The sequence below is a fragment of the Corythoichthys intestinalis genome, chromosome 22, assembly GCF_030265065.1.
Source record: "Corythoichthys intestinalis isolate RoL2023-P3 chromosome 22, ASM3026506v1, whole genome shotgun sequence".
Classification (NCBI taxonomy): Eukaryota; Metazoa; Chordata; class Actinopteri; order Syngnathiformes; family Syngnathidae; genus Corythoichthys; species Corythoichthys intestinalis.
The window spans coordinates 3,412,146-3,436,782 of NC_080416.1; the positions used below are offsets into that span (position 1 = coordinate 3,412,146).

At 40.6% G+C, this 24,637-nt stretch overlaps 2 protein-coding genes across 2 annotated transcripts in view; one reads left to right on the forward strand and one right to left on the reverse strand.

Annotated features, from left to right (window-relative positions):
- The window catches only part of skic2 (SKI2 subunit of superkiller complex), a 36,914-nt gene extending 17,458 nt beyond the window's left edge, over positions 1-19,456 (reverse strand). Inside the window, exons 1-22 of the mRNA XM_057827616.1 lie at positions 19,328-19,456; positions 18,873-18,991; positions 18,666-18,787; positions 16,498-16,615; positions 16,264-16,378; positions 15,461-15,535; positions 15,223-15,276; positions 12,730-12,893; positions 10,704-10,853; positions 10,478-10,623; positions 8,146-8,292; positions 7,594-7,678; positions 7,409-7,515; positions 7,110-7,256; positions 5,901-5,997; positions 5,589-5,801; positions 4,415-4,525; positions 3,185-3,296; positions 2,978-3,096; positions 1,010-1,141; positions 725-862; positions 80-184 (exon numbers count right to left, since the gene is read on the reverse strand). Coding sequence (XP_057683599.1) covers positions 80-184; positions 725-862; positions 1,010-1,141; positions 2,978-3,096; positions 3,185-3,296; positions 4,415-4,525; positions 5,589-5,801; positions 5,901-5,997; positions 7,110-7,256; positions 7,409-7,515; positions 7,594-7,678; positions 8,146-8,292; positions 10,478-10,623; positions 10,704-10,853; positions 12,730-12,893; positions 15,223-15,276; positions 15,461-15,535; positions 16,264-16,378; positions 16,498-16,615; positions 18,666-18,787; positions 18,873-18,991; positions 19,328-19,340 — 2,589 coding nt within the window. The 5' untranslated portion in view covers positions 19,341-19,456. The remainder of the gene's footprint in view (positions 1-79; positions 185-724; positions 863-1,009; positions 1,142-2,977; positions 3,097-3,184; positions 3,297-4,414; positions 4,526-5,588; positions 5,802-5,900; positions 5,998-7,109; positions 7,257-7,408; positions 7,516-7,593; positions 7,679-8,145; positions 8,293-10,477; positions 10,624-10,703; positions 10,854-12,729; positions 12,894-15,222; positions 15,277-15,460; positions 15,536-16,263; positions 16,379-16,497; positions 16,616-18,665; positions 18,788-18,872; positions 18,992-19,327) is intronic.
- Positions 19,457-19,580: 124 nt separating this feature from the next.
- nelfe (negative elongation factor complex member E) lies at positions 19,581-23,966 on the forward strand. Its single transcript, XM_057828172.1, has 11 exons — positions 19,581-19,627; positions 19,869-19,954; positions 20,033-20,102; positions 20,169-20,314; positions 20,385-20,459; positions 20,526-20,563; positions 20,628-20,971; positions 21,042-21,183; positions 21,268-21,322; positions 23,525-23,627; positions 23,706-23,966. The coding sequence occupies exons 2-11, from the start codon at positions 19,880-19,882 to the stop codon at positions 23,777-23,779; spliced, it is 1,122 nt and encodes a 373-aa protein (XP_057684155.1). The 5' UTR covers positions 19,581-19,627; positions 19,869-19,879; the 3' UTR covers positions 23,780-23,966.
- Positions 23,967-24,637: the final 671 nt, after the last annotated feature.

Here is a 24,637-nt window from a genome sequence, read left to right on the forward strand (position 1 = left end):
CATTCAATTACGAACAGCAAAATACATGACTAAAAAAATGTTCAACTAAACAGTTTGATCATGAAATTGAAAAACCTACCTGCAGGATAACTCCCAGCGCATTGAGATGCTGCTTGTTGTTCACCACCACCACTCGGCCTACGGACAGCGCTTTCAGCCCATTGACCGACTCTAGAATAGCATGCTGGAGCCGAAGAAAGATGAAAAGATTGGGTTTTTAACATGTCATTTTATTTTTTAATTATCTTATTGGCTACCATTGACGGTGCTAGACTGCTAATCCATGAAGACTATGACGGCTGTCAGTCAGTGGTTTGGATTGCCTCAAATAAATTCAACATCTATCTTCAATGGCAGTGAATGAGTTATGGGCTACAAGCAACAAAATAATCCATTGGTATGACAATTTGGGATGTCCCTGTACCGATGACGTGATCGGAAATCAGGCCTGAGCTAGCCTAGCTAAAGATAGCACCACTATGTTTGTAGGCAGCATAGGCGTGTAATAATGTATTTTCATGTTGTTGTTTGTTCTTCTTCTCTTTTGTCTGCCTCCTTCCTTTCTGTCCCCCTACAACCCCAATCTGTTCGCGGATTTCTCCTAATAGAACAAAAAATTCTCAAAATCAGGTGACTCGGACTCGAACTCAGATGCAAAAATATGTGATCGGGACAACTCTAGTTTGAAGTGATGTCGTGTGGTTCCCCCGTGTGTTTGTCGCACCTGGAGGATGTCTCTCGTGGTGTGTAGCTCAGTCACTGTGTGGTAGTATGGCAACAAATCAGACAGCTGGCCCTCATTGGCCACAATGGGAAGAGTGGACAATGTCTCCTTTAGCTGGGTGATCCTTTTTTCATGTGCCTATAGGATGAAATTAAACAGTATACCATTAAAATTAACCATATTCCATGACGAGCATTAGCTGTTAGCACTTAGCTGTTGACTAATCTATTCACAGATTATGTAATATAAAGGTGCAAGGATGAATTTGTTCTTTTGTTTTGCTACCTGAGTGTCTCTGTGACTTTCAGAGAAACTCCTTCTCATCATATCTGTCACATGCAGAGCCTCAACTCGCAGCAGGTTTAGTATCATGGTGTAGGTCAGTCTGAATTGCGAGTGAAGGGTGGTGGGCTTGCCCTGGAAAGCAGATATGGGATATAAGCAGAGGTGGGCAGAGTAGCAAAACATTTGACATTTGGTGAGAAGAATACTCAGGTACAGTGATCGCTCATTTTTTCGAGTAGAGACGGAACTTATTTACATTATTTTTCTTTGTTTGTGGGTGTCTTCAATATATTTATTCATATTAATTAATTTAATTAATTAATTAATTAATTTAAAAACCCAAAACAAAACAAACAAAAAACCTTATCTGGAAATGTATTTAATAAATGTTTTTAATGCATACATCTTAACATTTTAAAATAAAATACCATATATATATATATTAGGGCTGTCAAAATTATCACGTTAACGGGCGGTAATTCATTTTTTTAAGTAATAGCGTTAAAATATTTGACGCAGTTAACGCACATGCCCCGCTCAAACAGATTAAAATGACAGCACAGTGCAATGCCAACTTGTTACTTGTGTTTTTTGGAGTTTTGTCTCCCTCTGCTGGCGCTTGGGTGTGACTGATTTTATGGACTTAAGCACCCATGAGCATTGTGTAATTATTGACATCAACAATGGCAGGCTATTAGTTTATTTTTTCATTGAAAATTTTACAAATTTTATTAAAACGAAAACATTAAGAGGGGTTTTTAATATAACATTTCTAAAACTTGTACTAACATTTATCTTTTAAGAACTACAATTCTTTCTATCCATGGATCGCTTTAACAGAATGTTAATAATGTTAATGCCATCTTGTTGATTTATTGTTATAATAAACATATATATATATCCATCTTGTGTCTTATCTTTCCATTCCAACAATAATTTACAGAAAAATATGGCATATTTTATAGATGGTTTGAATTGCGAATAATTACGATTAATTAATTTTTAAGCTGTAATTAAATCGATTAAAATTTTTAATCGTTTGACAGCCCTAAAATATATATATATATACATACATTTCTTTTTAATTGAAAAAAATCATCGATGGACTGAAGGCACGTAGTTTGAAGCGTGATATACCGAGGGATCACTGTAATTACTAATATTTTGAGTAACTGCTTATGATGTTTGATTTTTTTTTTTTTTTAACAAAGTATTTTTTTTTCTCAGCACAAATTTATCTATATGAACTGTTATTATTATACTGTAGTAACTGTACTATAACCTATTACATAACCACATTTAGCCAAATAAAAAAAAAAAAAAATTCCACTCAGGAAAAAAAAAAATCATCCAAAGAAAATGAGCGCCCTCTAGTGGAGAAAAAATATTTCCTATTAGGAAATTACAAGGATCATATCTCCGGTTTTCCGTGGTCAATCGGTGACAAATAAAAACTGGGAGAGGTTATGTTGATGGCAGCACTCAATGACAAATACTTCATTTATTGCTGTGCTTTAAAGACGCCACGTGATTGAACAGGCCGGCGTGAACATAGAACGGCAAGTTTGAGTCTGATTTGTATAAGATATGTGATTATTGTTGCAATGTCTAATTGGTGAAACTGAAAGAGCCACTGTTGGCATCTCTGGCAGAAAAAAAGTCAAATGTGTAGAATAAAAAGGGAAAATGTAACAACTAGTGTAGCCCAAAGTAGCAGAGTAAGAGTAGCGTTTCTTCTTTAGAAATCTACTCAAGGAACAGTAAAAAGTATGCTTTGTAAAACTATTTTTAAAGAAGTACATTTTTCCTCAAGAAGTTACTCAAGCAAATGTAACGGAGTACAAGTAACCCATCCCTGGATATAAGAAGAAGAACAACAACAAAATTCTGTTTGAATTGAGTTTGGCTCCAGATGGCTAAAAATACATACTAGTATTCATTACAAGGCAAAATCACAAAGGACCTCACCAGCATCATGACATGCAGGTCAGACATCTCGTGAACACCCGCCTTACAGAGGATAATGACGGTGCCTGTGGCGTCAAGACCCCTTCTGCCCGCTCTGCCCGCCATCTGAATATACTCACCTAAAAATCATCAATCAATATGAAAACTACTATTCACATATGAAGTTTAAACTGTGAAATATATTTTAAATTGGGCACTGTAGCATACCAGGGAGCAGATTCCTGAAGCCAGTTCCGTCATGTTTCCGGATGCTGTCGAATACCACAGTCCTGGCAGGCATGTTTACACCCATTGCAAATGTCTCTGTCGCAAACAGCACCTGAAGCAATCACGTTAATGATTTAATGATGGTAGTTTTGGCATTTTGTTAAGATTATTGCGCACACAATAGGGCTGAGCGATATGGCCTTAACTACGTATCACGGTAAATTGAGTAGATTTACCTCGATAACGATAAATGACGATAAATTCGCCCAAGCGGACTGTTATATAATTTGAAAATCTGAATCAATTCATGAAATACGAATTAACCATTTCTCGTTGATTCATGTACCAGCTTTAAATTTAACAATTGCATATGTAGTCTAAACATTAAGTATATAAAAATTTCTTGTTAACAATAACAATTCAAGCATGAACATTTATAACAGCTTGTATGACTTGAACAATGTACAACATTATAAAAATCAATACGACGACTGTGCAAACATGTCATAGTAACACAAATGACAGCTTGAACAGTACACTTCAACTTACTTATTGTTAATGACTGCTGTGACATAATTACTCATCACATGTGTTTACTTCAAGGTTTCAGTTTTTTTTCATCCCCAGAGCATTTCTTAATACAGCTATATTGCTCTTTTGCCAAAGAAACATTTCAGATTTTATGATGGCAGTAATGACACAGAATAAAGCAAGCACATACAGAAAAAGAGCTGTGGCCATTAAACGGTCATATTATAGGCTTCACTGTTGGATTATACTTTATGCTGAATGCTTTACCATCATAAAATCAGAGAAATCACACACACACAGATACAAAATTATGGGACATACTGATTGCTAGATGCAGTCCATGCCCAATCCACTCATTAAGTTCAGCCATTTCGACAAGGTTAGAGCCGCTATCCGACTGTGTATCCACCAGTATCCAATAAAACTAAATGCAAACACTTTCAAAACAAACCATTACAACGCCGCGCTATTAAACGAAGCAGCAAAATTTGATTGAAAGCTTTTTTTCTAATCAAATTACTCGATTAGACGTTGCAGCACGAGTTACAGCTACCAGGGGAAGCAGCTACAAACCCCCATAAAAGCTACATCGACTTCTTGCGTGCTCCTTTTAGCCAAGCTAGGTGTGCATAAACTACCTTCAAAATCTAACACGTTTATGTTAAATAATTATGGATAAATGAAGCAAATCAGACTCACCTTTACGAGCCCTCTTGAGAAAAGCATCTCAATAACCTCCTTCAATATGGGTAGAATTCCACTATGATGGACTGCGACTCCTCTCTTCAAAAGGTCCCTCATGAGTACAATCTAAATAAAATGTCATTTATTGGATATTGCTGTATTTTTCCGGACTATAAGGTGAACATACTATGAATGCAGTTAACTGGTAACCAGTCCAAGGTGTAGCCACACTCAGCTGAGAACAACTTGAGCTCAGGACTGCAGAAAATGGCAGCAGGGCCGAGAACCAGAAGGGTTATTAGCCATGTGGCAAAACGGATTTTGCCATGTGGCATTTTTTTTTTTTGCCATGTGGCAAAACTGATTTTGCCATGTGGCATTTTTTTGCCATGTGGCATTCTTTCTGCCATACAGCAAAATGGATTTTACCATGTGGCATTTTGTTTTGCCATGTGGCAAAATGAATTTTGCCATGTGGCATTTTTTTGCCATGTGGCATTCTTTTTGCCATGTGGCATTTTTTTGCCATATGGCAAAACTGATTTTGCCATGTGGCATTTTTTTACCATGTGGCATTCTTTCTGCCATACAGCAAAATGAATTTTACCATGTGGCATTTTTTTGCCCATATGGCAAAACTGATTTTGCCATGTGGCATTTTTTTTGCCATGTGGCAAAACTGATTTTGCCACGTGGCATTTTTTTGCCATGTGGCATTCTTTCTGCCATACAGGAAAATGGATTTTACCATGTGGCATTTTGTTTTGCCATGTGCAAAATGGATTTTGCCATGTGGGATTTTTTTGCCATGTTGCATTCTTTCTGCCATACAGCAAAATGGATTTTACCATGTGGCATTTTGTTTTGCCATGTGGCATTTTTTTTGCCATGTGGCATTTTTTTGCCATGTGTCATAACTCGTTTTGCCATGTGGCATTTTTTTTTGCCATGTGGCAAAATTGATTTTTCCATGTGGCATTTTTTGCCATGTGGCAAAAATGAACTTTGCCATGTGGCAAAACTGATTTTGCCATGTGGCATTTTTTTGCCATATGGCAAAATGGATTTTGACGTGGCATTTTTTTGCCATGCAGCAAAATGGATTTTGCCATATAGCAAATACCACTTTTGGTTCTCACTGTCTCTCAAAAATGGACGGAAAAGTTGTGTGCCATAACATCCGACCTACCTGAGGGAGCTGTCTATCTCCTCCTCTAAGGCGACTCAGGCTCTTTTGGAAAAATGAGTGAATCTCAGCTTTCTCGATGGAGGTAGTCATGTCCATGGAGTCAAGTGAACGGGCGTTTTCATCACAACGCGTGCGAGAGAAGGTAAACGCGACCACTGGAGTCTGCTGCCGGTTGGACAGGAAGTGCAAGAGGGTCAGCCACACCGCTCGGTCCTAAAATGAAGACGGGTAGATGTAAACATAAGATAAATGAAGATGACTATAAAGCCCAGCTTTGTAAAAATTACGGAGACAAAGAAATACAGTAATTACTTGACTGGCTGTTGTGTTCTGGGATGTATTTTTCGTGCCAAAAGATTGGGCATATTTGCTGGTACGCTCCTTCTTGGCATCCACAGCTGCGTAGTAGCTGAAAGCACATATTAAATTTAAATTGAAAACACTTTGCCCGCTCTAAAGGTTCCTCTCATGCAGAGGTGGGTAAAAATTTGACTCAAGTAAGAGTAGCGCTAATTTGAAATAATATTACTCAAGTAAAAGTCGGCATTCAAAAAATGTACTCAAGTACAAGTAAAAAAGTTTTTAGTTAAAAGAACACTCAAGTAATGAGTAACATTGTAACTGCTTATGATGTTTGATTATTTTTTTAAAAACTTTTTTTCTTAGCACAAACATATATATATATATATACTGTATGAACAGTAATCATTATGCTGTGCTATTATCTATTACATAACCGCATTTAGCCAAAGAACTAGCTTACATGCTATATAATGCTAATGTTTATGACAATTGGCTAACTTGCATAGCAAAGGTTTGCTAGCTTAAATGCTATATAATGCTAATGTTTGCAGCAATTGGCTAACCTGCATCACAAATTTCCACTACCTTAAATGCTGTTCAATGCTAAAGTTTACAACAATTGGCTAACTTGCATAGCAAAAGTCCACTAGCTTAAATGCTATATAACGCTAATGTTTACAACAACTGGTTGTTTTGTTAGCATTTGTATGTATTTATTTACTTACTGTATTTATTACAGTACTTTTTTATTTGCAAGGTTTATTTTAGTTACATTATTTCAATTACATGATATATTTTTTAGTTATTTTATATGTTTTTTATTTGTGGCAAGCCAGAAGCAAGTAACGACATTTCGCTGCCATAAATCTCACAGCGGTGTGATTTCGTGTGCAATGACAATAAAAGGATAAATAACAATTGGCTAACTTGCATAGCAAACGTCCGCTAGCTTAAATGCTATATAATGCTACTGTTTACAACATTATGTAGAATAAAGAGGGAAAATCTAACGATTAGTGTACTTTTAAGAGTAGTGTTTCTTTGTCACAAATCTACTCAAGTAAAAGTAAAAAGAATTTCTGAGTAAAACTCTCTTAGAAGTACCTTTTTCTCAAAAAGTTACTCAAGTAAATCCCACGGAATAAATGCTAAGCGTTACTACCTACCTCTGACCTCATGTATTTCCAGGTCTACTGACAAGACAACAAATAATCGTACCCTTTAGTCAGGAAGTTTCCTGCAGCATCCAACAGCAAGAACATTTCCTTCTGGGTCTTTGTGTTGTTTCCAGTGTACAAGTAATGCTCTAAAGGCACAGGCCTCTTCAAAGTGCTGATAACATAAATGTGCCTCTTCTTAATGCGTCTGGAAAGTGACAGGGAAGAAAAGTCACCAACATTGAGCTTTAGGCAGTTTGGGCATTTTAGCAAAACTATACAAAAGTCAGTTGTGCATCTGAACAATAAGGGGTTTTCTAATACTTAGTTTTTTGGATGCTCTGAAAGGGAAGCACCTACCCAATCCACTCGCTGAATTCCAGAGCGTTTGGCACCGTGGCACTTAGGAGGATAATGCTGACGTGATCCGGCAACATGATGAGAACCTCCTCCCACACGACCCCTCTCTGAGCAAGTCAAAAAAAAAGATTAAAACGAGTGCTATTGAATCAGACACATACTACAAGTTGTGTAAATTTCCTGACCTCTGCATCATTAATATAATGGACCTCATCAAATATGACCCACTCCAAGTCTCTGATGACTTCTGAACCATTGTAAAGCATTGACCTGAGAATAAAAAGAAAATTACGTGAGGAAATTACTACTATATTTTTCAGACTATAAGACTACAGTTTGGCAATGGTGCGATTCATATTCTGGAGGGACTTATGTATGAAATTATTAACACATTATGACAGCATTTCACGTGTTATTTTCACACTAAGTTGTAAGAGGGTGCTCAAGGACTAAAGTACCCCTAAATTTCAAAATAACTGTAAAAATTCCATATGTATGCTATTTTGTTTAGTGATGGATGATACACTGCCCTCTGTTGGCAGCGTTGGGTCTGACTGGCCTTGTATGAGGCGCAGACTCAAGACGTCTGACATGGATAAAGGGTAGCTGCACTTTGGTTTTGCCCACATAAGGCTGTAAGTTGTTTCAGCTAATACTTTATATGCATTTCTAATTAAGTTTAGCGCTACAGTTTGTGGTATTACATGTGAGCGATTTGTGCAAATATGCAAGACTACCTGAGGATCTCAGTGGTCATGATGAGACATGAAGACTCAGGACTGAGCTGGACGTCACCTGTGAGGAGACCCACGTCCCCAAAGGTGGTCTTGAAGTCTCTAAACTTCTGATTGGACAAGGCCTTGATTGGTGAAGTGTAGATGGTCCTATCAAAAGACACAATTTAGAAATGACCTTTTTTAAATAGTGTTTTACAGTGTGTCTCAAATTGGTATTGTACCGATTTTTTTGGGCATCTGATAAAAATTCCGATCCCCAGTTGTTAAATATTGTGAACATCTGTTAATGTATTGAACATACACTGCACTACGCTCCCCAGACAAGCCTACCCATAGTAATAGGGCGGTAGGTGGGTCCAGGTCTTTTCTATATTGCCTCTTCGGATGGTTTTTCTATATGGCCTCTTCGGATGGTAGGGTGCAGGGGTTTTTTGCTCCGGTCCCGGGCTGCACCACGCCCGCCTCTCGGCGTTCTTATGCACCTGCCATCTCTCGTTTTCTACCCGGGCATCCTCTTTGGGCCACGACAAGGGTCTAGCCGGCGGGGTGTCGCCCCCTCCAAATGGGGATCCTTTCCTGCCCCCGTTCTTGTGAGGCGTGGGTGTCACGCGGTGTGCCGCTTCAGTTGGGAGTTGCAGTCATGGTTGGGGGTCCAGGTGGGCGGGCGTTGGCGCGTCCCCTCATCCCTTCCCTGAGTTCAGGCACAGACGGTCCAGGGGACCGCCCTAGGTCCTGATGGTCCCTTTGCCGAGGCTATGGGGAGGGATAGGCTGCGCTCGCTCCCACGATTGGCTGGGGCGGTGCCGGGGCCCTGGGGCGGCCGCCGCGCAGCATTTCCACATTTTTGTAGGACTATCACAGGTCTGAGTGGGTTCACGCATGACTGGGTGCAAGTAGACACACTCAGGTAGAGACTGTCGTGCCGGGAATAGCGATCAGGTAGCATAGAATTGGATGTCAACTGAAGGAATAGTATCTTTTCTCGTATTTACTGTTTGACTGTTTGTATTACTCTTAACGTACCCAATATAACACAGTTAAGGAAAACAAGCAGAATATATCTAACATAGGGCATAAGAGATACATGACGCCTTCTGACCACGGAAGTCCAACGCATGCATCACGCAGATGACTGAACAAGCTTGACGCTGACTACCAGGTGATAGACATGACATCTACAAGCCCACGTCTGCAACACCAAAATTTCCGCAATCAGCTCTTTAAGACAGTCCAGAACAAATGGCTGGACGTCCTGTACTACCACAACACCCGATAACAAAAACAACGAAGTTTGATAGCTCAGCGCCTCTCAGACGGTGAGGTGCGCCACACCTCCCACCTCAGCTGCCTCATTAACCATGACACAGCAACGGTGACACACGAACTTAACCGCCCAAATCTGCAACAGAAGAAGACCCAAACACACCGTTCTTCCTGCCCACAGCCCGCCCAGCGAGAGCCTTCAAAAAGACTTAATGTTTAACTAATCCTTGTCATCTTTCTCGGGAATATTTTGTTGACTTGTGATATGGTGACCCTGGAACCAGTCTGCCTCCTCGTCTGGGTCTGCTGCTATTTAGCCTTGCCGTTTGAATGCTGTCCACCTGAATAAATTGTCAACTTGTGTTTTGAAGCCTTTTTCATGCTTTCAAAATGGAGTCAGTACAAGGGCTTAAGACTAAGGTGAAAGCGCGGAGTTTGGCCTTTTGGCCGGGTTGTCAGTGCCTCGGCGGTCTGTTTCATTGGAGCTGCGCCAGCTTGGGTCCGGTGGTTCGGCTGGTGTGATTGGGGCAAACTGGCTTAAAGGTCAGATTCCTTCACAACATTTCGGTCAAATTCCTTCACAACATATCCACACTTACATGTGATTTACATAATACTGGGTTCCCCAACCCACATTGCTGAATTGTGTACGCTTCACACCTCCTAATCATGTCACACCTCTTTCTCCTCGGTTATCAGTCTCCCCACATTGTGTCCACGGGTAAGCATAATTAGCTAACGCCAGCACTACTATGTTCATAGGTAGCATAGGCGTGTAGCAATGTATTTCTTGTTTGATCTTCTACTCTTCTGTCTGCTTCCTTCCTGACTGTCCCTCCATAACCTCTTTCTGCTTGCTGCTTTCTCCTAATAAACAAAACAATGAACAACCACAATGGGAGTATAGCAAACTCCCATGTGATACATTAAAACTGTTCAGACCCTAAGGACACTCAGACACAAGTAAACATCTATGTAATTTCCCTTCATTTTAGACAAAAAATGTATACTTTTCAAGTAAGAAAAAGACAGAAGTGGCATGTGAATTTTCCAATCCCGAAATACACACCGCGTCATGTGCTTCTGAGAGAGGGCGATGGCGTATTCAGCCACCACCGTTTTGCCGGCCGACGTGTGCGCCGCTACAAACACAGACTCGTGAGCCTCCAGTCGCAATATGGCTTGTTTCTGGAAGACGTCCAGTTCAAACGGCCACTACAAAAGCGGAAGCAGGGAGAAAACCCCAAATCTGTTAAAAGGCATTGATAAAAGAACAGGAAGCAATTGCTTGGCACCTTAAAAGCTGGATGAGGAATGCGTTTGTAGAAATCCTCGCAGGGTGAACTTATGTCAACGGGGATTGCCCATTTCTTTGTTTCGTCTGGCTTCTGCTTGGAGTTGCTATCTTTTCCCTTGCTGAAGCGAGAGGAGGATGACGCAGCATCCTAACGGCAGAAAGAAAGAGTCAATACTACAACACACATACAGTGCCTTGCAAAAGTATTCGGCCCCCTTGAATCTTGCAACCTTTCGCCACATTTCAGGCTTCAAACATAAAGATATAAAATTTATTTTTTTTGTCAAGAATCAACAACAAGTGGGACACAATCGTGAAGTGGAACAACATTTATTGGATCATTTAAACTTTTTTAACAAATAAAAAACTGAAAAGTGGGGCGTGCAATATTATTCGGCCCCTTTACTTTCAGTGCAGCAAACTCACTCCAGAAGTTCAGTGAGGATCTCTGAATGATCCAATCTTGTCCTAAATGACCGATGATGATAAATAGAATCCACCTGTGTGTAATCAAGTCTCCGTATAAATGCACCTGCTCTGTGATAGTCTCAGGGTTCTGTTTAAAGTGCAGAGAGCATTATGAAAACCAAGGAACACACCCGGCAGGTCCGAGATACTGTTGTGGAGAAGTTTAAAGCCGGATTTGGATACAAAAAGATTTCCCAAGCTTTAAACATCTCAAGGAGCACTGTGCAAGCCATCATATTGAAATGGAAGGCGCATCAGACCACTGCAAATCTACCAAGACCCGGCCGTCCTTCCAAACTTTCTTCTCAAACAAGGAGAAAACTGATCAGAGATGCAGCCAAGAGGCCCATGATCACTCTGGAGGAACTGCAGAGATCTGCAGCTGAGGTGGGAGAGTCTGTCCATAGGACAACAATCAGTCGTACACTGCACAAATATGGCCTTTATGGAAGAGTGGCAAGAAGAAAGCCATTTCTCAAAGATATCCATAAAAAGTCTGGTTTAAAGTTTGCCACAAGCCACCTGGGAGACACACCAAACATGTGGAAGAAGGTGCTCTGGTCAGATGAAACCAAAATTGAACTTTTTGGCCACAATGCAAAACGATATGTTTGGCGTAAAAGCAACGCAGCTCATCACCCTGAACACACCATCCCCACTGTCAAACATGGTGGTGACAGCATCATGGTTTGGGCCTGCTTTTCTTCAGCAGGGACCGGGAAGATGGTTATAATTGACGGGAAGATGGATGCAGCCAAATACAGGAACATTCTGGAAGAAAACCTGTTGGTATCTGCACGAGACCTGAGACTGGGACAGAGATTTATCTTCCAACAGGACAACGATCCAAAACATAAAGCCAAATCTACAATGAAACGGTTCAAAAATAAACGTATCCAGGTGTTAAAATGGCCAAGTCAAAGTCCAGACCTGAATCCAATCGAGAATCTGTGGAAAGAGCTGAAGACTGCTGTTCACAAACACTCTCCATCCAACCTCACTGAGCTCGAGCTGTTTTGCAAGAAGAATTGCAAGAATGTCAGTCTCTCGATGTGCAAAACTGATAGAAACATACCCCAAGCGACTTGCAGCTGTAATTGGAGCAAAAGGTGGCGCTACAAAGTATTAACGCAAGGGGGCCGAATAATATTGCACGCCCCACTTTTCAGTTTTTTATTTGTTAAAAAAGTTTAAATGATCCAATAAATTTTGTTCCACTTCACGATTGTGTCCCACTTGTTGTTGATTCTTGACAAAAAATTAAAATTTTATATCTTTATGTTTGAAGCCTGAAATGTGGCGAAAGATTCAAGGGGGCCGAATACTTTTGCAAGGCACTGTACATACAAAGCTCATGATACCGATGATCTCACGATTAGGGATGTGCGCGACTAGTCGTATAATTGTTTAGCCGCCTACAGATTTATTAAACGTTTGATACTACACACATTTTGATAAGTGTACAACAATTAGATATGCCGTCAACAAGTTATGGTTTTAGGTATTATTAAACTGTAGAATGTGCTAGAGTAATACAGGTAAAGTAAATTCAGTACTTTGATGCCGAGGTCCTCAAGGCTGTTTGTCCTTGGAAGTTTGGCGGGATTTTTGTTTGTTTGGCCTTCCTCCTTAGCTTCTGCCTCGACGTCCAAGTCCGTGACATCATCAGAAGAGGACAGCAGCGTCATGAGGTTGACCTCAGGTTTCGCCACTTTAGTTTCTTTGAGATGCACATTGAAGATAAGGCAAAGAAAATCATTGTAAATGATTTGCGTAAGTTCCAATATCTACAGTGCTGGCCAAATTATTGACACCCCTGCAATTCTGTCAGATAATGCTCAATTTCTCCCAGAAAATGATTGCAATTACAAATGCTTTGGTAGTTTATTTCATTTATTAAAATTAAATCAATATCATTTTACACAAAACTCCAAAAATGGGCCGAACAAAAGTATTGGCACCCTCAGCCTAATACTTGGTAGCACAACCTTTAGACAAAATAACTGCAAACAAATGCTTCCGGTATCCATCAAGGATTTTCTTTCAATGCTCGGCTGGAATTTTAGACCATTCGTCTTTGGCCAACTGCTCCAGGGCTCTGAGATTTGAAGGGTGCCTTCTCCAAACTGCCATTTTCAGATCTCTTCACAGGTGTTCTACAGGATTCAGGTCTGGATTCATTGCTGGCCACTTTCGAAGTCTTCAATGTTTTCTCTCAAATCATTTTGTAGTGCTTTTTGAAGAGTGTTTTGGGTCATTGTCCGGCTGGAAGACTCATGACCTCTGAGGGAGACCCAGGTTTCTCACACTGGGACCCACATTATTGCCCCTTTCCCACTGAAACTAGTGGGTCAACGAACGTTTTTCCAAGCCGATGCAACCCACTAGCAATTGGCACCTTTCCCACTGACAAAAAAAAGCCGTATCTATTTTTTTTCCACCCGTCTAACCCCACCACCCCTCCTCAGCCGTGCGTAAGGTTACGTGACGTCACCACGCTAAGACCAACGTCGACAAGTGCGACCAAATTCATTCTATTCAAGGAAGTAAACAATGCAGAGCATTATGGAAGCCTCCTTTCCGTTTGTGTTCTCCATTTTCATGGTTTTTACTGCCCTCAAAATGGTCGAAATGCGGCAAAGGATCAACACTCTGCTTGTGCTGAGGCAACGTAGGCGACGTGAATTCTTCTTCTTCTACTAGCTAACTTGTTAGCATTGACGTAACTACGGTTGTGGGGCGTGTTAAATGGGAGGCGACTGGCATGTTGTTGTGACGCATCACGTAAGAGCCTATGTCACGACATAAATTAGGGTGTTGACTGTGGACCCGGGGTTTTGCTTTCACACTGCATGACGATCAGAGCCGAGGTGATTTAAACGCGGGTCGCTTGGCGGGTTGATTGACACGGGTCGCTGCACCTTTCCCACTGCCACCAAAAGCCGATTGTTAGTGGGTTGACACGGGTTTTTTGGCCAGTGGGAAAGGGGTATATGTTGCAAAATTTATCCCCAAAATATCAGGGAACCTCCGCCATGTTTGACTGTGGGGACTGTGTTCTTTTCTTTGAAGGCCTCATTTTTATCCCTGTAAACTATGTTGATGCCTTTTACCAAAAAGCTCTAACATTCTTCCAAAAAGTTTTTGGCTTTTTCAGGTAAGTTTAGGCAAACTCCAGCCTGGCTTTTTTATGTCTCTGGGTCAGAAGTGGGGTCTTCCTGGGTATCCTACCATAGAGTCCCTTTTCATTCAGACGCCAACGGATAGTACGGGTTGACACTGTTGTACCCTTATGTAGCCTGTCGATTGCGGGACAGCTTGAACATGTTTGGATGTTAGTCGAGATTCTTTATCCACCATCCGCAGAATCTTTCATTGAAATCTCTCGTCAATTTTTCTTTTCCGTCCACATCTAGGGAGGTTAACCACAGTGCCATAGGCTTTACACTTATTGATGACACTGCGCACGGTAGACACAGGAACATTCGGGTCTTTGGCGATGGACTTGTAGCTTTGAGATTGCCCATGCTTCCTCACAATTTTACTTCACTTCTTTGGTCTTTTTTTTCCTCCAAGCTCAATGTGGTACACACAAGGACACAGGAAAGATGTTGAGTCAACTTTATTCCATTTTAACTGGCTGCAAGTGTGATTTAGTTATTGCCACCACCTGTTTTGTGCCACAGGTGAGTAACAGGTGCTGTTAATTATACAAATTGGAGAAGCATCACAAGATTTTTCAAAGGGTACCAATACTTTTGTCCGACCCATTTTTGGAGTTTTGAATAAAATGATAACGATTTAAAAAAAATTCCATTCTCTTTTGTGTTTTTTCATTGCGAGCAAAATAAATGAAGATATTACTCCCAAAGCATTTGTAATTGCAATCATTTTCTGGGAGAAATTGAGCATTATTTGACAGAATTGAAGGGGTGTCAATACTTTTGGCCAGCACTGTATAAAGTGTTTGGAAGTCAAACTAGCACTTGCCTTGAAAGAAGCTCACAAAGTATTGTTAAGTATATGTTTGGAAATGCATCTCGACTAACCTTTGTCAGTGAAGTCCATTCCATCTTTAAAACCAGGAGGAACTTGTAGCAAATCTGACGTGACAAATTAGAAACATACATTTTGCACTTTTAGTATAGTACATTTTTTGCTATTTAATCGTACAAAATAATGGGAAAATGATGAATGCTTCATGTTTTTGGCTCAATATTTGGACCAAAACATTCCAAAGCTCTGCTGTATTTTGACATTAATGGAAAACAAAACAACAAAGCTCACCATTCTCAAAGTCGACGTCCTGCTCCAACTCGGATTTATTCTTGATTTGGTCAAGCGTAAGTTCCTCCATACCCCCTATAGCGTAGATATGGAAAATAAAGATTATGCTTAACATACTTACAGATATTTATGTTTTCCTACAGATATTTATTAGGGCTGTCAAAATTATCGCGTTAACGGGCGGTAATTAATTTTTTAAATTAATCACGTTAAAATATTTGACGCAATCAACGCACATGCCCCGCTCAAACAGATTAAAATGACAGCACAGAGTTATGTACACTTGATAATTGTGTTTTTGGGAGTTTTTTCGCCCTCTGCTGGCGCTTGGGTGCGACTGATTTTATGACCATGAGAATTGAGTAATTATTGACATCAACAATGGCGACCTACTAGTTTATTTTTAATTTGAGAAATTTTATTAAAACGAAAACATTAAGAGGGGTATTAATAAAAAAATTCTATAACTTGTACTAACATTTATCTTTTAACAACTACAAGTCTTTCTATCCATGGATCGCTTTAACAGAATGTTAATGTTAATGCCATCTTGTTGATTTATTGTTATAATAAACAAATACAGTACTTATCTACAGTATGTTGAATGTATATATCCGTCTTGTGTCTTATATTTCCATTCCAACAATAATTTACAGAAAAATATGGCATATTTAATAGATAGTTTGAATTGCGATTAATTACGATTAATTAATGTTGAAGCTGTGTTTACCTCGATTAAAAATTTTATCGTTTGACAGCCCTAATATTTATGTTTTCCTCCCCACTAAATGCATTTATTTTACCAGGCAGAAAGGGATAGTTTGTGTTGCTTCCTCGAAGGCTCTCTGAAGGAGGTCCGGGTTTGCGTTGTAATGACAGTGAGTTCTTTGCCGAAAGGCCAGTGTTCTCTAATGAAACCTAATAGATAAACATTACAAATTATAATATTTGGAAAATACAGTACCAATCCCTGCATGGGTTACAATGACAGCATTTTCTTCCTACTACTAACCCAAGAGGAGGGGAATTGTGAATACCTCTGTGAAATCCAAAAGCATCCCTGTGGTTGGATCTCTGATAACCGAGAGACCAGAATGGAGTGGGGATACGGCGCAATTTAGCAGGGAGTCGGCGTTTACGTTTCTCTGTGTCACTCTGAAAAAGATCAAGAATACAGCTAAGGTTTAAAGAAACACTTGGTAACTTTTCAGGTTTGGTCCATATTACCGACGCCGGTGGACAAACGCGGTCGTGTTTTGCCTGAAGGAAGACTGCGTTTCCCATGGGGACCAGCGCAGACTCGCGCAGTGTCAAAAAATTAAAATTATTTTTAGGTACGCCATTTTAAAATTAAAATGGCGCACCTGATTATAAGCCGCCACCCACCAAATTTGGCACGAAAACGGCATTTGTTCATAGATAAGCCGCAGCTGTCCTCACTGTATAATGGGATATTTACACTAGGGTTGTTCCGATCATGTTTTTTTGTTCCCGATCCGATCCCGATCGTTTTAGTTTGAGTATCTGCCGATCCCGATATTTCCCGATCCGATTGCTTTTTTTTTTTTTTTTTGCTCCCGATTCAATTCATATACATTTTGGCAATGCATTAAGAAAAAAATGAATAAAACTCGGACGAATATATATATATATATTTGTTTATTATGACAATAAATCCTCAAGATGGCATTTACATTATTAACATTCTTTCTGTGAGAGGGATCCACGGATAGAAAGACTTGTAATTCTTAAAGGATAAATGTGACTTTGTATATTGTGACTAAATATTGCCATCTAGTGTATTTATTGAGCTTTCAGTAAATGATACTGTAGCCATGCCCAAATGCATGATGGGAAGTGCAACCATGACTGTGCGTAGTGACACCAATTGATATATCTTCTCTGCGCTGAAAAATAACAAATGATGTTAAGAAAAAGATCAACTACTACCTTTCTTCCCCACGTGCTTCCCACGATATTTTTAATTGTTAAGAAGGGGATTTTAAGGCTTTAGCCAATTAAATAAAGGCTCCAAAGACTGCCTAAATTCACTCCACTCATTTTACACTGCCTTTTAGCTCTATATATAGGTAAAACGGCGCCTTTATAGATTGAACGCGACAATGCGTGAGTGGGTCATGCAGCGCATGCGTTAATTGCATTAAACATCTTAACATGATTAATTTTTTAAAAATTAATTACCGCCGTTAACGCAATAAATTTGACAGTCCTACTTTAAGCCAAAACTACAGACTCTGGATGAGTGTAAGACATTTTGTCTTAATTAAAATATATATATATATATATATATATATGAAAAAAAGGCATGTCCGATATTTTTTTGCCGATTCCGATACTTGGAAAATGACGTGATCGGACCCGATCGACATCTTTAATTTACACCTGAATATATTCACTGGTAACACTTTATTTGACAGTGGCATCATATGACTGTCATAAGACCAAATGAACCACCATGAAGCTTTGAACCAATTGGCTTCAAGGAGCTTCATTTGGCCGTCACTGCTCCCTTAGGGGAGACAGTCAACCTCTGCTGCCTACTGCTGTCAACACTGTTGTTGTCCAACATGCCTCCTAGCATGCATTGCAGCAGTATGGATTATAAATAACAATCAAAATTCATGTCCTGTGCTAATTATTTCTTCAGTTACTCTTCTAGTTGTTTCATTAATTGCTAGTTATGGTATTTGGTAACACTATATTTGACACTGGTGTCATAAGACTGTCATTTGACAATCATAATTATGACATGACACTGTCCTGAGCATTAATGAATGCTTATAACACATGTCTTTTAGTGTTATCCGGCAAATTATCTCGCTTTTGAATGGATGTTAAAGATCCAAGCGGGACATAAATGGAGTTAGTGACATAATTTGCCGGAAGACACTTATTGACATAAGAGTTCAGTAATGCCCATGATAGTGCCATGTCAAAATTATGATGGTCTTATGACAGTTTTAGGACAATGATTGTTTTACCAATTAACCTGAATAAATCAACAAATAAGCCACACTGGACTATCAGCCACAGGATTCAAAATGAAGGAAAAAAGTTGCGGCTAGTATTTCAAAAATTACAGTAATTCATATTATATTGTACTTACAGTCATTAGAAGTAATATCAAGTAAGAACAATTTATTTATTCTCCTGCTAGAAGGCAATTTTCTTTAAGAATACTCACTTGAGAAACCTTTGGAAGGCAAAGTCCGCGTCATGTAATGGAAGCCAGCCCGGGTCCTGCAAAAACTGCTTCTTCACCTCAGCCTCCAGGCTCAGGCTGGTGGGGGGAAGCCCATTTGGGAGCTGATGAAGGAAAATAACCATCATGACGGTGGACTATCCAAGGAAACCTGTTGAGGTCGCAAGGACCCAGCAAAACCATACTGACCGTACTCTGTGGAGGGAAAGGCAAGCCCGGGGAAGGATGTGTGATGAGTTCAAACCTGCCAGAGCATCCCATCTCCAGCAGGGACAGAGGAAGGTCCATAGGGCCCGGAGGGGGCACATCTACAATGGCAGGAGGAGTAAACAATCACAGCTAGTACGAATACAAGCAGTTAGACGCGCCATGACAATATAGAAGCTACGAGGAAATACTATTTTACATTTGGAAAAAAATAATGTATTAAAATTGACTATCAGTCGTAATTTAGTAGTGTGATGTCGATTAGGTTAAATCTTACATCGATTATGCTGCTAGAGACAGACAGCAACGACTAAAAAATAAATACCTCATTGTCAAAAAACATAAGCGTGATAGTTTTTAATAAACCACGGTTATATTCTAATTTCTGGTTACTTAAAAGAGCCAGAGGGATTTTCGGCAAAACATGTTCAACTTACTTATTCTGTCCATTTTCGATATAAACGGTGCTGAGTTGTCGCACGGAAGTTGACAACCGGAAGTTTCTTCCAAATTGAAGCATTTGAGAAAATCGTAAAAGTTGTTATTAGTGCCAAAATCACAAAAAAAAAAAATCAAAAAATGTGTATTATATTTTTTAAAAATGATTTTTATTTCAACAGAAACAAACAAAAAAAAAAAAACAAACAGGCGTGACACCCTTCTATCCCGAAAGGTCCTCGCTATATTACGTCATATTCACGCGACTGTGTTTTTGTTGAGCGCCCGCTGCGAATTTGGTGAGGAGACGATATAGATTATTTTTGTTAAATCTTTTACAGTTCACCAAAAGACTGAAAGAAGATAATATGTCAGGAAATTTATTTTATTTTCTAACACTTTTAGCTACGTAGATTTGTATGTATTTTGCAATGCATTTCGATTCACGTCCGCTTAGCTATTATTCTTTGATTGTAGTCCACTGTTAGTACCGCTCCATTTGTATTAATTCTGTATGTATTTTTCTTTTGTGCAATGTAGCCACTTCCATTATGGTGGCTTTTCCAGCTTCCCTTACAGAGGAAGAAGAGGCTTTGCAAAAGAAGTATGCTAAGCTCAAGAAAAAGGTGCAGGGAATCACATCTTGTATAATAACTTAGCAAATTGCATGTGTATGCATGTACTGACATCCTTATGTGTTTCAGAAAAAAGCACTGCTTGCTCTCAAGAAGCAGAATACTACCAATCAAGCAAATCCGAGTGGATTAAAACGGAGTAAGTGATTTTTAATTTCTGTGCCACAAAATGAGTCTTGAGCATCTTTGGTTTGTATAATCACAGCACTGTCAGATCAGCCTGTTGTCGACACGGCGACGGCAACCGAGCAAGCCAAGATGTTAATCAAGTCAGGTGCCATCAGCGCCATAAAGTCAGAGAACAAAAACTCTGGTTTTAAACGTTCTCGTATGCTGGAGATAAAACTAAAGGTATCATTTGTACATCAACGTTTTTCTGTCTTTGTGTTAGTAATATTTTTTATTGTTTTCCAAATGACAGGACCCTGAAAAAGGGCCAGTTCCAGCTTTCCTACCATTCCAAAGGAGCGTTTCTACAGATGAAGAGCAACCTGAGGTAATGTGCCACATTATTGCCGAGGCCTATTATCGTGTTGATATTTTTCTTTTGATTTATTTGTAGTCTGGAAGGAGATCCCATAGGAAGTCACTATATGAAAGGTAGTATTAAAATGGACTTTTCTGTCCTGATTTGTCGGTTTAATTTATTTTTAATTCCCCTAAGCTTCGTCAGTTCGAGTGACAGATACCGCGATGAGGAAGACGGAGGCGGAATGTCCTCCAACCGAGAGATGGACAGAGACCGCGAGCGAGATCGGGAGAGGGAGCGCGATCGCGACAGAGAGCGAGAACGGGACAGGGACCGCGAGCGGGATAGAGAGCGAGAACGGGAGCGGGACAGAGAACGGGAGCGGGACAGGGATCGAGAACGGGACAGGGATCGAGAACGGGACAGGGATCGGGAACGGGACAGGGCCAACGAACGGGAAAAGGACAGGGAAAGAGATCGCGGCGGTGAGATGGATCGGGAACGTGAGGGAGACCGAGAGCGAGATGGCACGTTCAGAAGTGAGTAAAATGTGTTGAAAAGGTTGCAGCTTAATGACATGGTTAATAAATCTGTTTCTTGCGTTTTCAGGGTCGGATTCATATCCCGAGCGCAGAGTGAGAAAAGGGAATACGGTGTACGTTTATGGCTCAGGGTTGTCCGAAGACAGTATGCGCTCTGCTTTTGCTCAACATGGAAATATCATCGACCTATCCATGGACAACCCACGCAAGTAGGGAGCTAATCTTTTAAATTTGTGTTTTATAGCATGATTTTCCTATCAGTGTGTGTGAAAGTTACTGTTTCTGTTCTCTAGTTGTGCATTCATTACTTTTGAGAAGATGGAGTCTGCAGACCAGGCAGTCGCTGAGGTTGGTAGTAGGGGTGGGAAACCATATGCGATACAAAGCTCACGATAACAGTGATCTGACGATATGATGATACAAGGATTATTGATACATTGGTCAAGAAATGACTCTGACTGAAGTCGCAAATTTGATGACTCGAAACTCACCTCGGACTTGAAGAAAAAAAAACGCAGACTTGAACTTGACTCGTTTGAGCTGGGAGGGTCCGAGACTCGACTTGTGATACGATGACTCGACAAGCTGACTCGGAAAAACTCGGATCGAAGACTGGTTCGCACCTGCCAGTGATCTGTTTCGTCACCTGGACTAACCTGTGACTCGACCCAACAACCTTTTGACTCGAGTCACCGACATGACTCCTCTTTACAACCTTTGGAATCGACACGTCAGGACCTCAAGACTCGACATAACCTTATGACTCGACTCGTGAGGCAGTGACTCGAGACTTGGGATCGTAGATTGGTTCTTGCCTGCCATTGGTCCGCTTGGTCACCTGATTGTGGGTGGGCTAGGGAACAACGGTGAAGACCTTGACTAACCTGCGACATGTCTCGAAAAGACTCCTCGACTCGCTTGAGCCGGGAGGGTCCGAGAATCGACTTGTGAGACGATGACTACAGACTCGACAAGCGGACTCGAAAAACTTGGATCGTAGAGTGGTTCGCACCTGCCAGTGATCTATTTGGTCGCCTGATTGTGGGTGGGCTGGGGAACAACGGTGAAGACCTTGACTAACCTGTGACTCGACTCAACAACCTTTTGACTCGAGCGCCGACACGATTCGTCTTTACCACCTTTGGACTCGACACGACTCATCTTTACAACCTTTTGACTCGACATATCAATCCTCAAGACTCGACATAACCTTATGACTCGACTCGTGAGGTAATGACTCGAGACTTGACAAGCTGACTCAAAAAACTTGGATCGTAGATTGGTTCCTGCCTGCCGGTGATCCGCTTGGTCGCCTGATTGTGGATGGGCTGGAGAACAGCGGTGAAGACCTTGACTAACCTGTGACTCAGCTCAATTCGACAAGACTCCTCGACTCGGTTAGACATAACCTTATGACTCAACTGGACATAACTTATGACTCGACTACTCCTTATGACTCGACTCGACCTTGTGACTTGACTCAACCTTGTGACTCGACATGCTCTTGTGACTCGACTCGACGTGACCTTGTGACTCGAATCGCCCACAACAGGTAAGACATGGAACTTACTTGTGACTCGTGCAACAGTCTCCATTTTAAGATTGTCGACTGGACATAACCTCATGACTCGAATATTCCTTATGATTCAACTCGACATAACCTTATGACTTGACTCCTCCTTATGACTTGACTCGATGCGACCTTGTGACTTGACTTTGTGACTCGACATGTTCTTGGGACTCGACCCGACTTTGTGACTCGACCCGGCCTTGTGACTCGACTCGACCTCGTGACTCCACTTGACCTTGCGACTCGACTTTGTGACATGTTCTTGTGACTCGACACGACCTTGACTCGACTCTGTGACTCAACATGTCCTTGTGACTCGACTCGCCCACAACAGGTAAGACATGGAACTTAGTTGTGACTCGTGCAATTGTCTCCATTTTAGATTACTTGTCGTCTGGACATAACCTTATGACTCGAATACTCCTTATGACTAAACTTGACTCCTCCTTATGACTTGACTCAACTCGACTCAACCTTGTGACTCGACTCGACATGTTCTTGTGACTAGACTCGACCCGACTTTGGTACTCGACATGACCTTGTGACTCGACTCGACATGTTCTTGTGACTCGACCCGACTTTGTGACTCAACATGACCTTGACTCGACTCGACTTTGTGACTCTACATGACCTCGACTCGACCTTGTGACTCGACTCGACCTTGTGAATCGACCTCGTGACTCGACTCGACATGACCTTGTGACTCGACATGACTCGCCCACAACAGGTAGGAATGGAACTTACTTGTGACTCGTGCCACTTCTTGTTGGTTTCGGGTAAGATTCTGATTATTTTGGGGGCAATTGGAGTTGTTGTTTTTTTTGTCAAAATAATGACATTCAATAGAGAGATCCCTAAAAGAGTTCACATTCAATTTTGTTGTATTTTTTAATTCATATCAAAAATGGTATCGAGTTGAAAATTTGAGTATGGGGACAACTTTACCTCTAGGTTGCTAATGATGTCTTACATGCCACCAGCTGAACGGGAGCACAGTCGGAGACGTTCACGTTAAAGTCAGCATTGCCAGAAAGCAACCCATGTTGGATGCCGCCACTGGGAAGTCCGTGTGGGCTTCTCTGGGTAAATACTAACTTACTTGTTTCAAGTCATATGCATCTACATTTCGTTGAACCTATATCTTGTGTCTTCATTTTTCAGCTGTGCATAACAGCACCAAAGGCTCTTACAGGGATAAGAGGAACCAGGTCGTGTACAGTGAAGATTTCCTGTAGTGAAACTAATTATTATTCATTGGAGTTCTGATTTTTCCTTGAACCTTTTTTTCATAATGACCTGTCAGCCCATCAATGGATGAAGGATTCCATTGTGTCTCAGCTCACGTTTTTTTTTTTTTTTTTGACATTAATAAAGCTAGTATTGCTGATTTTGGGTGGTTTATGTAATGCTTGATTCAATTAAAAAAGGATACATTGATCCAATTACTAGATGTTACTGGTTTATGAATTTTTGTAACAGGTGCTCTAATTTATGCAGTTTATATACATTTTACTGTAAACTCAATCATTTTGCTGAGCATTGATTTTGTTCGAATTATACAGTATACAAAGTGAAAGGGTTTATTGATATGATTTTAATTAACAATCTAGGCAACGGGTGTCCACATGTTAGGATGGGCAGCATCACATACAAACCGATAAATAGGCCACATTAGACTATAAAATGCATAGCGTGGGAGAACCAAAAGTGGTATTTGCCATGTGGCATTTTGTTTTTTGGCATGTGGCAAAATGGATTTTGCCATGTAGCATATTTTTTTGCAATGTGGCAAAATGGATTTTGCCATGTGGCATGTTTTTTGCCATATGGCAAAATGGATTTTGACATGTGGCATTTTTTTGGGGTATGTGGCAAAATGAATTTTGGTTGTCGCATTTTGGGGGTGGGGGGGTATTACAGAGCATTGACTTGGGTGCCAGTTGAATGTCAATGCGCTGTAATGTAAAGTGTATGGTCCAAAATCACAGCCACACATTTTTCTGCCATTTAATATGAATGGAAAATTTGGACGTGCATAGCAGTCAATGGCATGGACGTCGTCGTGCATGGCCTGCAAAACTGACACACTCCAA